General features: G+C 40.1%; 1 protein-coding gene across 4 annotated transcripts in view; it reads left to right on the top strand.

Annotated features, from left to right (window-relative positions):
- The window catches only part of ECPAS (Ecm29 proteasome adaptor and scaffold), a 60,370-nt gene that overhangs the window by 30,134 nt on the left and 16,745 nt on the right, over nt 1-13,491 (top strand). For all 4 annotated transcript variants that reach the window (XM_069002395.1, XM_069002396.1, XM_069002394.1 and 1 more), the window contains 12 exons: nt 279-413; nt 2,375-2,540; nt 2,958-3,130; nt 3,593-3,694; nt 5,475-5,598; nt 6,503-6,648; nt 7,712-7,766; nt 8,513-8,627; nt 9,554-9,619; nt 9,865-9,982; nt 11,735-11,902; nt 12,765-12,844. In XM_069002395.1, coding sequence (XP_068858496.1) covers nt 279-413; nt 2,375-2,540; nt 2,958-3,130; nt 3,593-3,694; nt 5,475-5,598; nt 6,503-6,648; nt 7,712-7,766; nt 8,513-8,627; nt 9,554-9,619; nt 9,865-9,982; nt 11,735-11,902; nt 12,765-12,844 — 1,448 coding nt within the window. The remainder of the gene's footprint in view (nt 1-278; nt 414-2,374; nt 2,541-2,957; nt 3,131-3,592; nt 3,695-5,474; nt 5,599-6,502; nt 6,649-7,711; nt 7,767-8,512; nt 8,628-9,553; nt 9,620-9,864; nt 9,983-11,734; nt 11,903-12,764; nt 12,845-13,491) is intronic.

The raw sequence follows: 13,491 nt of genomic DNA, 5'->3' as shown, positions 1-13,491 counted from the left end.
GCCCAGGACTTTGATCTGCGTGTTTTGACATAGAACTGGTGGGTGGCCCTCTTGTGGCTAGTGGTTTTCATCCTACAAAATGCAAAGTGAATGCTTTGTTGAATTGAGGGCTTTGTTTCTTACTAAGTGATAATGCTGTTTAAAGAGTGGTTTCTGAGTTAAGAATTATTTATGTATCTCCATGAGAATTGTCTTTGTATATTGAAGCTCTCTATGAACAGACTGGGTAAGAAGCTGCTTCCATATTTCATGGTTTGTTTTTTTTTAAACTCCCACAGAACCTGATGAACACTAACAAAGAGGAAATGCGTGAGCTTGCAGCCCTGTTTTATTCTGTAGTGCTGTCTACCATGTCTGGAGATGAGCTTAGGGTGTCCTTGGAGCAGCTGATCAAGATGACAAAAGACAGCCATGTAACTACCTTTCTGTGTCTGCTTCTTGTTTTTTCTCATGTCATGTATCTGATAGGATATATGAATCTCACCACGTGTCCAGGATGTATTAACCTTAATCTGGGCATAAAATTAACTGACTTCCAGTTGGATGGTGAGAAGGGATTTTTTGTTGTAGGTGAGTGCCACTGATCTTTAAATAAATAAATCGCTGAAGCTGTTGTTAAGGTCAGTAGGAGGATTTCCTGGCGGTACGTCCCAAGCAAAACACCATCATGTATTTAACCAGTTTAAACCAGCTAAATAGCCACATCCTGTTGAATGGTAAGGGATCACACTACCTACCTCACACTGTTTACCAGTCCCTTATTCTTGAGCATACATAGATACCCACAGAACTGAGAATATTTTTAACTTGTTAAGTGTTCAGCTCATCCCCTCCTGAGCCACAGTCACTTCCTGGGTCCTCAACGGCTCAAGGTCTTGTGCTGTGTGAGGGCTGTCCCTTCTTCCCTCTCACCCCACATGGGCTGCTCAGCAGACCTCCACAGCTGTCTTTACATGCTGGATTTGCCTGCCTCAACTTATCCTTATTTCTCTCTTTTGCCCCTGCTAACATGGAAAAGGAGTCCTGAAAACAAATTTGTCAGGTTTCTGTGCTGGTGTGTCTTGAATCCTGCAAGGGAGGGAAAGGAGTAGCATTTCTAGGTTCTGTTTCCCCAAAATGGTTTTGTATCACTCTCTCTGAAGGACTTAAAAGGTCACCATTTTACATTTCAGGTAACAGGCTGACAAGAGGCGCTGTTTGCCTTATGTTGTAGTTGACAAACATGATTTATTTCCAATCTGTGAAGGCTCTGCCTGTGAGCCAAAGCCATGTCATTGCTCAGTTTTGTGTAGGGCACACCTCCTGCAGACATGAAGCCAGTACAGATGAGTCCCAATCCATCACTGCTGCTTTCAGCCCCACACACCCATGTGAACTGTGAAAGGAAAAAGAGCAGGGTGTTCCCATGCCTTTGTGAGTCTGAGTCAGGAAGAGCTCTGACTTTCTGCTACTGTACAAAACAACTTGAATCTGTACAGCTAGGGGTGGTGGTGATCCTAGTGTCTCAGTAAGGACTGCAATGTGAATGGATAGCTAAAGTGGAGATAGGGGAAGGGCCCATCTTCTGCGGGCTTTGCTGCAGTGAGACCACATCAAGGAATGGTCCCTGGTGGCCAAGCTAGGTTGAGGATCCCATTCTGGCAGCACAATTGCACTGGTGCAACTTTTTTTTGTAGTGTTAAAAATCAAGAGATATGAACTAACCCAAGTTTAAGCCCCTGCACCCTTCCCTTTGTTTTGTTTTTCAGTTAGGTAGCATTTCAGTCTCACAGCCTTGTTTCTAAACAAAATCCTTTTCCTAGAATTCAGTTGTAGAAATAGCCATGGTCATTAAATAGTTCCAGCACCAAATCAGCATTGGAGAAATTGGTGGTTTTGACATTTAATTGTATTAATTAGGTTTCACCATTTGTGGCCTGCCAAGCTGTAGAGGCATTGCCTTCATTATAGGTCAGGTGTGTTCTCATTCTTAGCAATGCAAATCTAGGGCAATTCCCCTCTAGTGCTTTTTACCAAAGGGTGTGTTTTGTCCCCTTAGGAGTATGTCTGGTTATTAGAGTGTGTTTGTTTTGTTTTTTTTAAGTCTAGCTACCAAATTGTAGCTTTAGGCATGTGAGTGCTGGTGATAAATCATAATCCGTGCTCCTAAATCTCTTTTTAAGTTTTGTTAATTAATCTTAAAAGAACTCCGTTCATCAGAGAGTACTAACAATATCAAACTCTCTGTTGTTTTATTATGTGTTAGAGCTCTGCATTCTTCTGGGTGCCTTCTGATCTGGCTTGTCCATCTGTATGTGTTTTTAAATCAGTGCTTTGTGCAAAGTGTTACTTACTTCGAAAATGAGATTTTTTGCACTGTTGGTGTTGTCTGTAGAGCCCGGAGGTCCAACATGGATCCTTGTTGGCTTTGGGATTTACAGTAGGAAGGTACTTGGCCAAAGGGAAAATCAGAACAATGGAGCTACATGACATAGATCAACCAAATACTGCAGTCATGCCGGAACAAGAACAACTTATAAAGTCGACAACAGAGACAATAGGTAACTTTCTGCCTAAGACTTTGCTGCATGTAACAGTTGGTTTTTTTAAACCTACCCCAAACTAAGGATTTTTCTGAGATACTCAGCCCATAGATAGTGTAATCTTGAGTTCAATTTTTGTGATAGAATTTACAGCCTGTAAGAATGTAATCTGATTAGATGTTTGTACATTTCAACAAAACCTAGGTGGACTTTGTAACATGCAGACCAACACAATCAGGAGGAGTGTTGCCTAGATTCCTCTCAGTGTCTCCTTTCATTTTGATTTTTTTTCTAGCATAATGCTTCCTACCAGCTGTAGAGGAGATAAATGCTTTGCTACTTGCATGGGTAAAATACAAGTGCCTGCCCACTGCTAAATAATAATAATAGTAATAATACAAAACTTGAGTCATCCTGGCTTGCTTTTTCCTGTAGGTTCTTTTCTGGACAGCACCTCTCCCTTCCTTGTGGTGGGTGCTTGTACAGCTCTTGGGGAGATTGGCAGGAATGGCCCCTTGCCAATTCCCAACGAAGGAACAGGATTTACAAAGCTGCAACTTGTTGAAAACTTATTGGCCAGAATCCCTTCCAGCAAGGAAACAAATAAGGCAAGATTTTTGTAGTGTTGTTATGATTCCTGTTAATTTCTTGAATGCTCATTAGGTATATATATTATCTGCTGAACTCAGCCCTGTTTTTCAAAGGAATTAGGCTTTTTGTTGGCTTTAGTGAGTTGGTTAGGGTCAGGGTCTTTCTAATATTGCACTGATCACTTATGCTTTCTATAGTCATAAGTAGGGGCTTAAGGGATGAAAATATGAATGGTCTTAATTTTAATTCAAGAAAAATGGGAGTATCTTCTTTTACCTGCAAATAATTCTCAAAGCTAACAGGACATTTGTTCTGATCTGCTTTGGAAAAGGGGTGCACTGATTGATCTAAGCTGCTTGTATGTACTTCTGATACCTTGAGTAAAACTTCAGTAAGGATGAGAAATAGTGAATTTAAAGTGCATCTTCTGGATTTACAGAAAGGTTATAAGATGGTGTTATTTTTCATTTATATTTAAGATGAAGGAACGAGCAATACAAACACTAGGTTACTTCCCAGTGGGAGATGAAGATTTTCCCCACCAGAAGCTGCTGCTTCAGGGTTTAATGGATTCTGTGGAGGTGAGACACTATCAATGTATTATTCTTTATATTACAGTGAGTATTTCTCTTTGGATACTTTTTATGTAGTCTAGAGCCAGGTTTACAAAGGGAGTCGTCTTTTTGTAATAGTGCCTCTGGGTTTTTTAAAACTGCCTTTAAATAGAGAGCAGAAGTAGACTTTGGGCTGGTAAAATGTTTTATGCCACAGTTTAAAAACTTGCTAGTCCAGGTGTCTGCCTCAGTCTGAGACAAATACTCATTCTCCTTCAGGAGGCTTATGGATTTTTTTTTTGCACACTCTATATATAAATTCTCCAGAGCTTACATTAATGATGCCTTAGGCCTGTACTTTGGCCTTCAGAGGTACCCTGACAGTAGGTAATATAAATACACATTTATCTGAACTACATCAGCTGATATGACTCACTTGAATTAGAAGCTTGTAGGAATATATGTATCTCTTATCCATCTGTATGTATCATTGTAGTGTACTACATTCTTTCACAGTACCTCAGAGCTTCTATACATACTCCAGTATGCCAGATAACAAAATTACATAAAAGGAGCTTTTTTAGTGTTCTGCATTTACAGCTTGTTTTACCTTTCTTCCTTGCTGATACTGACATAGGATTCTGCATTGTAGAAGTGGCTGTTGAATATCAGGCATGCTTTGCTGAGTCCTCCAATCTGATGTGATCAAACAAGCAAGAACCATGGAATTATAGGATGGTTTGATTTGAAAGATCTTAAAGATGTTCTAGTTCCAACCCCTCTGCTGTGGGCAGGGACACTTCACACTAGACCAAGTCGCTCAAAGCCCCATCCAACCTGACCTTGAACACTGCCAGGGTTGGTGCATCTATGGGTGACCTCTTCCAGTGCCTCACCACCTTACAGTAAAGAATTTCTTCGTAATAGCTCATTGAAACCTACTCTCAGTTTGAAGCCATTAACCACTTGTCCTATCACTATACTTAGAATACTAAGAATACTGAGGATACTGTGTACCCAAACTTCAAAAGATGTTTCTGAGTGCAGTGTTTTTCTCCAGTAACTTCATGGGGACATTACAACCTTCTTTATAAAAGGTGTACTTGGAAAAAAAAAAATCTATCTTAGATTGCAGGATGCTAAGGGCTTAATTCACCAAGTGCCTGAGCATTTTGTGCTTCTAGAGCATAAGGAAAGCAATCTAGAAGGTACTCAGCAGTTCTTACATCATAAAATTAATCATAAATAATGGCAAAAAAGTGGTATATATCCTGTTCCTGAAGGCTCAGAGAATAGTGTAAGGAGGACAGTGAAGCAAAGCAAGTACTGTCTGAATTCTTTTAATGTGAAAAACAGATTTCTGCATCTTTTAAGAGATCAGCTTCTGGATGGAATTGCAGGAAATTCTTTCAATGCTACCTATATATTAAAGCCATAGTAATTTTCACTAATCACTATCAGCATCATTTTAACTTGGTTTTATTTTCATTCTGTTGAATTCTTTCTTTTCACCAAGTTGAACTTCTGCAGAGACTAGTAAATACTTTGTCAAAGATATCCTTTAAAAAAAGTGCAGAAGTTGTAGCTTTCATCATTCAATTCAGACAGTTTGGAATCGCCTCCTTTTCCATCAGCTTCAGTCTGAGGTGCTGCATAGTCTCAGAAGCTCACCAGAAGAGTGATCTTGGTGTAAATTGGTGCTGAACATTGGGACAGGGAAATGGACTGTGGTTTTGTGGATTACATGCCAGAAGTTTAGGTGTGTGTTTAGTTAGTACTGTCAGTGATGCTCTGATGTGTTTTTCAGGCCAAACAGATAGAACTGCAGTTCACTGTTGGTGAAGCTATTACCAGTGCTGCTGTTGGAACCAGCTCGGTGGCTGCACGGGATGCATGGACGGTCACAGAGGAGGAATATATCCCTCCTTCAGGTACACCTTCCTAATGTAGGGGCTGGGTTGGGAAATGTCTGGACTAACGCTGGGCTCCATAGCTTCATTTCTGTGGTGTTTGATTTATAACAGTACATGCAAGAGGTTTTGTGTTCGTGGTTATATACAGGTTGTTTTACCTTGTCGCATCCATCTGCTCAGAAGGCAGAAGTCTTTATTTCATGGCCTGTTTAAATAGCTTCTTATGTGATTCATTTCCACTTGACTCCGTATTTGGGTTTTTCTTTTTTGTTTGCTGTGTTGAGTTAGTTTTGAGTTTTAATACACAAATCTTTTAAAATACCATTTTGAAGCCTGAACAGGAAAATAGGGTTATAAAATCAAATTGCAAGTGTTTCCCAACAACTTCAGGTGATACAATTAAGTGAAATTTACATGCAATAAATGCAGAAATTTTATTTAAGTACTAAGATTCTGTACCCATTGAAATACAAGTGTGACAAAGTCCTAACTTCAAATCAGGCAACTGTAAATATCAGCCTCAGAACTGCAAACACATTTTAATTTTGTGAGAGTGGTCTTAGATGTCTAGTGTACACAAAGCTGAGCATGTGGTAAAAATTAAAGCTTGCCATTGCTCTAGAGATTTTGAGTCTAAACAGAAAAAGAAAAGTAGTGCCCTGAGTCTTAGGCAATGTGAATGGTACCTCTTTTTGGCCACAGGCTCTCAAACATGTTCATGAAGGTTTAGGATTCTGTACTTCTATTATTTGTTCTACTATTATTCCTTTCCCAGTGACTCCAGTGACTTCCTAGATAAGCAGAGATAAAGGTGTCACCTGAGTACTTTTGGGTTTATTAGGTTTTTCATTATTTTGACATTTAAATGGGTGTGGATGATTCTCAAAGCTCCTCCCCTGCACCTTTATTTTTTTTCATATAGATTTGAAAGTGAATGACGTGGTTCCCTGGGTCCTAGACCTTATTTTGAATAAGCACATCATCAGTCCCAACCCACACGTTAGGCAGGCAGCTTGCATCTGGCTTCTGTCATTGGTGAAGAAGCTGAGCGCCCACAAAGCAATTAAGGTAAGAAATATACCTTTTCCTAGCACTGGCTCCTTGCCCCTATTTTTTGCTTCTTACCTTGTTTCTGTTCCTTCCTTCCCCTTCACTTCTACTGCCTCTTTTCTGCCCATGCTGGTGCAGTCCTTACTTAGGTCTTTTTGAGACATGCCCTGTCTTTTGTTTCTAGAGGAACAGATTATCTGGCAGATGAGCAAGGGTGTTTGTCACCTTTGTAAACATCTGACTTGCATCCAAGTCAGAGTAAGCTCAGTGTAAATAGCTTTTATAAGATGCAGTATCAGTACATCTTCCCTTGGGAAGAAGAGATTGCTATCTGTATGGTGTTTAGGATTTATATTTGGAAAATATTTAAGAGAGGTCTAGGAGGGGAAGAAGGAGAACAATTGAACTCATTTGTTTCATGGTGTTTATCACAACTTTGGTACCTAGGAGCAGCTAGGTGCTTCAGGTACTGTGGTTTTTTGGTATGCTTCAGGAACCTTAAATTTCAAGTGCTTGTCTGTAATGAGGGAATGTGAAAAGTCCTATACAAGGACTAAATAAAACATTCTCAACCAAAATGACCTCTATCTGCACAGAGGTACTATGCACTGTGATGGCACCAAGTAACCATTTTATGCTCTCCCAGTATTGATAAAGAGCTTTGGGACAAGCTGCTTTGCGAATGTAAGCTGTTACATATAAAACATTGCCACGTACTGCACTCATCTAAACAGTGCGCCTTGTAGGAAGGTGGTAAAACTCACCAGGTCAGGGATGAAGAAAGCCCCATCTGGCTGCAAGTCAGATTTATGATGCATTGCTGCTTTGTATTAAACAAGGAAAATAAAATACGTGGTTTACTAATGGCATGGAATACGTATATGGTGGGCTGGACAATTAATTGTTCTGTGAGTGGCAGTCAGGCTTCTACTTGTGTGTCTGGAAAGAAGGGCAGTTCTTGTCATAGGTGTAGCTCAAATAGGCAACTCCATTGATACAGTAGCCTCTGTTTACCTGTTAGAAACTTGCCTGGAGACTAAACAAAGTATCCAAAATAATGTCCTTTTTTCTCATCTTACAGTCTCATCTCAAGGATATTCAGAGTGCGTTTGTTTCAATTCTGTCAGATAGTGATGGTAAGTACTATTGTATCTTAAGAATTGTGTATTTTGGTGTGTATCCATCAGACTGGAGGGAATCTTGGAACAGGAGAAAGTCAACTACACTCAGTCAGCGTTAAAAGATGACTGCAGAAACTTCCCATTTCTTACATTAATAGGAGTGATTTCTAGGCATCACGTAAGAAGCACAGCTTTTTTGTGTGTTTTGCTAAAAAGCATACTGCAGTTGCCCCTTCAGACTGTAGTAACAGAAGTGGTGTTACTTCTGCTCTGTTATGGGCAGCAGGATGAACATGAACAGAAACTGCATGTTGAGGAACTCTGAGGCCTCTTCAAGCTAGCACATTTTGGCTTACAGCACTACCCATGGCAGCTAGTGGAAAGAGTGGCGTCCAGCAGCCTATGCAAAGCTCACTGAAGCTGAAGAGAGTATTATCATGAATGATTTCAGGTGTCACCAGCGTGTCAGAATACCTGTGGCTCTTGGAACTCTTCTTGCTGTTCCAAAACTTGCAGTAACAATACTTACGTGAAGATGTAACCTAATTTGAATTGGTTTGTGCCTTCAGAACAAATGGATGCTTCAGAACACAAACTTTGTTGTCTTGACAGACTAGATCTGCACTGAAATGGAGAGCAGTGAAGTGCAGCACAGAGCTGTGTTTGCTATGTCCTGATTTTGTTTGAACCTTGCTTTTGAAATTTGTGTACTGCTAATTTATGTGCTTATCTTGAATTTTACTTGGTAAAATCTCTTGCAGAGCTTAGTCAAGATGTTGCTTCAAAAGGTCTTGGGCTGATATATGAACTAGGAAGTGAACAGGATCAGCAAGAGCTAGTCACTACGCTCGTTGATACCCTTATGACTGGGAAAAGGTACAGTGAACTGAGAACCCAGTGAGGGAGCGCTCTGAGTTGTGTGTGATGAGAATAAAAATGTGCCTTTTTTTGTGCGGAAAGAGATGTGTTGGGGCCAAGGGCAAGCCAATATCCATTCTCAGAGAGTCAAACTGAGGCATTTCTTAATTCAGTTTAGAGTATTTTGTGACTGAAGTTGTTCTGGTTTTGTTCTATTCAACAAAGCTTCAAAATAATGTGTCAGTCCTGATTCAAGCAGTTCAAATGAGTTGGGATTTGGTTAGATTTACTACTTGCTGCATTGTGTAATTGCAGAGAACAATTACCACTTGCAGCAGCTCTGCACATTGTGAATGTTGCAGAAGTGGGGACTTGCTTGTGCTGGAAAGTACCTTTCGCTAAGGAAGTGGTGTTAATGATCGCCTGTCAGCTTTAGTGTGAGAAATAGTGGTCTTACAAGACTCACGGCTAGAGATTATATTGGTCAGTGTTGGAAATGCTCTTTAATAGACTTCTGCTGTCTAACCTGGTGTGGGTTTGTCTGCTCACTGGTAAAGACCTAGGCTTGGAGTGTAGGGATTCAGTGGTGGCAAGCAGGAAGAAATACGATGAATGGAAATGATATTTTTTTGGTGTAGAGATTTGTTGTCCGTTATATGGCTCATGTGTGGGCAGAACTAAAAAGCCATCATTCTGTATTTTGTCTTTCTACCTTCTGACTGCACAGCAAAACTCTCACTTGCTATAATGTCTCCTTATTGTTAAAATGATAAAGGTTAATCACATTCCTTGCAGTGTGTATAGCTTTGCACACCTGTATGTTTTTTGTGGGATTGGAACTGAAACAACTTGTTAAGTTACTGAGTTAGTAAAGCAAAATTACCTGTTCCGTAGTGTGCAGTGTATTCAAGTGTAATGCTAATACTGGACCTCTTTTCTATCAGAGCCAAACATGAGATGACTGGAGAAACTGTGGTATTTCAGGGAGGTCTGAGTAAAACCCCGGATGGGTAAGTTTGCGTACAGTCTCAATGACAGAGACAGTTGTGCTAAAAAAGAATTCCCTTAAAAATCTGCTTCCTGAACTTTTTGTTCCTTCTTGTTCTCTAAGTTACTGTAACTATTTCCATGTGATACAAATGTGCTGCCCACCTTTCTCTGCCTGCTTTAGGGTGTGAACTGAAAATAGATTTAGGTTTTATAGCTTTTGTGTACCTAAAAGTAGTAACACTGATTTCCCTTCTGCTTTTCAAAGTCAAGGTCTTTCTACCTACAAGGAGCTTTGCTCACTGGCTAGTGACCTCAATCAGCCAGACCTGGTGTACAAATTCATGAATCTGGCCAACCATCATGCCATGTGGAATTCTCGGAAGGTAATGCTCTGCTTTCATGCGACTTCCATTCCCACAGTGAACTCTGGAAACAAAACTGCATTTCCCTATTTCTGGTTATATGATTTATGGAGAGCTGCATGTGGAGGGCATTGATGCTTTGGTATCAGTCCGAGGCAAATTTAGCAGCCTGAGGAAAAAATTTAGGATTGCTTGAAATTCTTATAACAAAACTTCAGTATCAGAGTGTTCATATAATCCTGCATTCCCCTGTGAATCAACTGATTTATTTTTTGAGTGTCCTTAGAAAGACAGTCCTTAATGTGTTCAAACAGTGACAATATTTTCAAAACTGGTTGAATTTTTGGATGCCAGAGAAAGTGATCTTTGCTATCTGAAGAGGTACAGCAAAAAGTAATCAGCAACAAGTTGCTAAAAAGCACTGTTGTCAAAAGTATCCCTTTTAAACTCAAGTTTTGATACTTTAAACCATCTGGGAACTTTAGCAAAGCCAAAATGCTATTGTATCCACTTCCAGGTAGAAAAAGGAGCATCATAAGTTTGAACATTTAAGTGTACTATTCAGAGCTTTGATGTGGGTACTCTTTTCACTGGCTTTACAAAAGCATGAAAGAACTTGTTTTGAGTCTCTGACAACACCACCTAGTGCAAAAAGCAAGTCCCAGCTTTAACTTTCATCCAGAATTTGACAATTCAGCACATCTCTCAAGACCTCCCTCTTTGTGCTGTGACTTCAAAAGTACAGGAGCATAGTGAAGTTTCTGACCCTTGTGGAATTTCTCCAGCCAGGATGAGTCAAGAAAATCCACTCAGAAGATGTGGGTTGAGCTTTGGTATTTATAGGATTTGCAGAATCTTCTAAGTTGAAGTTTAGGTGCCCTAAACCCCCAACAAGAGCTAGACAGAGCATGCTGTTCAGGGCCTTGCAGGCGATGCCTCACTTTTCCTTACACTTTCTGCAACTTCTTGCTTTTCATGGTTGTAACTGAAAATGTGTCTTGCTGTTTTCTAGATTAACCCAAACAACACATCCTGTCCTGTGAAGTCCTTAGTGGGGGCTTTTGAGTGGCAGCTTTTGACACTGAAAGTCAGAAAATATGAAGTCAGTAGAGGCAGTAGCTGCACTGCCTTCATTGAGTAATTTCTTCTTGGGCTCTCCTGCCAAATCCCATGGGACTTCACAGGCAAGCGTAATTTCCACTGTATTAGAAATGACAGTGGAACTGATGGTGTTGAAGAAAGAAAAGATCATAAAAGAATATTTAAGTTTAAAATAAATATAGACAGATGCAAAATCATATTCCCCAGAAATTTCAGGTTTCAGAAATAAGGTGGAGTTATTTTGGTTTTGGTTTTGTGATTGCTAAGTTATTCTAATTCTTCTAAATCAGCAGAGTTGTAAGGAAGCAGTGGCGTACCCTCACCAGTTTTGCCAAGAAAGAATCTCTTTTGGAAGAACATATTTAAATCTTCATAGTTTTAATTCACCAGTACTACTTCTGCAAATGAGATCAATCAATCAGTATCTTGAAATAAAGGTTGGAAGGAAGTTTTAAAGTAGTATGTTGTCTGCTGAGTGTGATTGTATGCTTGAGATCACTGTGGTGCTGTAGCAGTGAGGATGGGCTAATTCTAGTACCATTCTAGTCGTTTTGATTTGGTCTAAATCTGAACTATGTCAGTCAACTTTGCCTCTGACTGTGGTGTGCCCACTGAGCAATAACTGAGGGAGTGAGCAACGTTTTAGCAAATACTATTTTGTTGTCATTTCAGGGAGCAGCTTTTGGTTTCAATGTGATAGCTGCCAAGGCTGGAGAGCAGCTGGCTCCATTTTTGCCCCAGCTTCTTCCGCGGCTCTACCGTTACCAGTTTGACCCCAACCTGGGCATTCGACAGGCAATGACCAGCATTTGGAATGCGTTGGTCACTGACAAGTCCATGGTGAGTTACCAGCAAAGTGCAGCAAGGGGGTTTGCTGCCAGCCAGCAGTGTATCAGAGATCCTCATGGTGCAGGTGCATTTTGTGAAAGGATGGGCTGTGCAGAAAGGGGTGAGGTACTGCCCTGGAAAGCAGGTGTTGGAATCCAGGGATGAGCTGGAGCTTGTGCAAAGGTTTTGCACTGTCTCTCATATGTGAAAGGATATTCCAGACCTTGTTTGTGCAGCCAGCATTAAAATTTATTATTTACTTACAATGGGGTCTCTCCACTTTGATATTGCTTTGATACTGCCTATGAGAAGCTCATCAGGAATCCTTATGGCCTAAGATGCCTTCCTAAAGCAAGAGCATCTAAATATAGTTCCTCAGTTTTTAAAGTGGGAGGAAGCCTTCATGGATGGAGGCTATTCCATCCATTTGAGAACTCCTCCTAGGTGTATTTCAGGAATAAGTGTTTTTCATAAGATGCCCTTGCTCTGGTTCTGCAAGGCTTGGAATTGGGTTTACAATCTTTTCTCCTAGGAAAGCTGATCTTAATGTGAAGTCATTCACTCTGATCCCTCATCAAAGCACAACTGCTTCTTGAGTAAATGCATGTTTGGTGTTGCATTTTAACAGTTCAGTTGATAAAGGCCTGGGGGACTTTTCTTATTGCATCTTTTACAATGTTAAGCACTCGAGCAGTGCAGAGAATGGCAGGTCTAAAGCACAGTCAGAGAAAGTTTGCACAGCACTGGCAAGCATTAGTTCATCTGATGTGGCTGAAAGCAGGTTCTTTGTCCAAAAGGACTCCTTTTTTACAGAGTACAGGACAAGGATGCATAGCTGTGCTTGTTTCATGATTTTTCCTTTTTTTAATTATAGGTTGATAAGTACATGAAGGAAGTTCTTGAGGATTTGATCAGTAACCTAACCAGCAGTCTTTGGAGGATCAGAGAATCCAGGTATTGCTAGGAAAAATACTAGATTTGTCTTTGAACTCAATTCTTGTTCACCATAAACTTGTTAACCTGAAGAAGTTGAGGGGGAAAAGAGGACACGTCCTCTCATGGGGGTAGAGCCCAGCCTTGTAGCCTGCCCTTGGAAGTATGATATTTGAAGCTATATGCCTGATATTTTTTATTGCTTGTAGCTTTATACTAAACTAAATTCTCTGAAGAATGAGTTTTCTGGTTACTAGTTCTTGCCTGTCCTTAAATCTGAAATAATGCTTTCTCTTAGAAAACCTTGTCAATCTGACAATTATGTACTTGGCAGCAGGATGCCATTTTTAATAAACTGCTTTATGTTTTTAATGGTTTGTAGCCATGCTGTATTGAAAACCTCCATTTTAATTTCAATTCCATACTTTATACCATTTTGGTTTCTTATCCTATGCTTAAAGAAAAGAAGACTAATACAATTTTGTCACTGGAATGTTTGCAGTAGCAATTTTCACCACAGCACCCTTTTTCACTTCCTATCAGCTGTTTCAGGTTTTACCTGAATGACTGAGCATTTTTTTCTCTGCTAAAGGAGACATTCTTGTGACAGAGTAGATTTAGGGTTAGGGGAAAGTAAGGAATGTGAAACAGTTCTCATTTTTTAATGC

This window comes from Aphelocoma coerulescens (assembly GCF_041296385.1).
Source record: "Aphelocoma coerulescens isolate FSJ_1873_10779 chromosome Z unlocalized genomic scaffold, UR_Acoe_1.0 ChrZ, whole genome shotgun sequence".
NCBI classification, from domain to species: Eukaryota; Metazoa; Chordata; class Aves; order Passeriformes; family Corvidae; genus Aphelocoma; species Aphelocoma coerulescens.
This window is presented reverse-complemented; position numbering and strand designations above follow the sequence as displayed.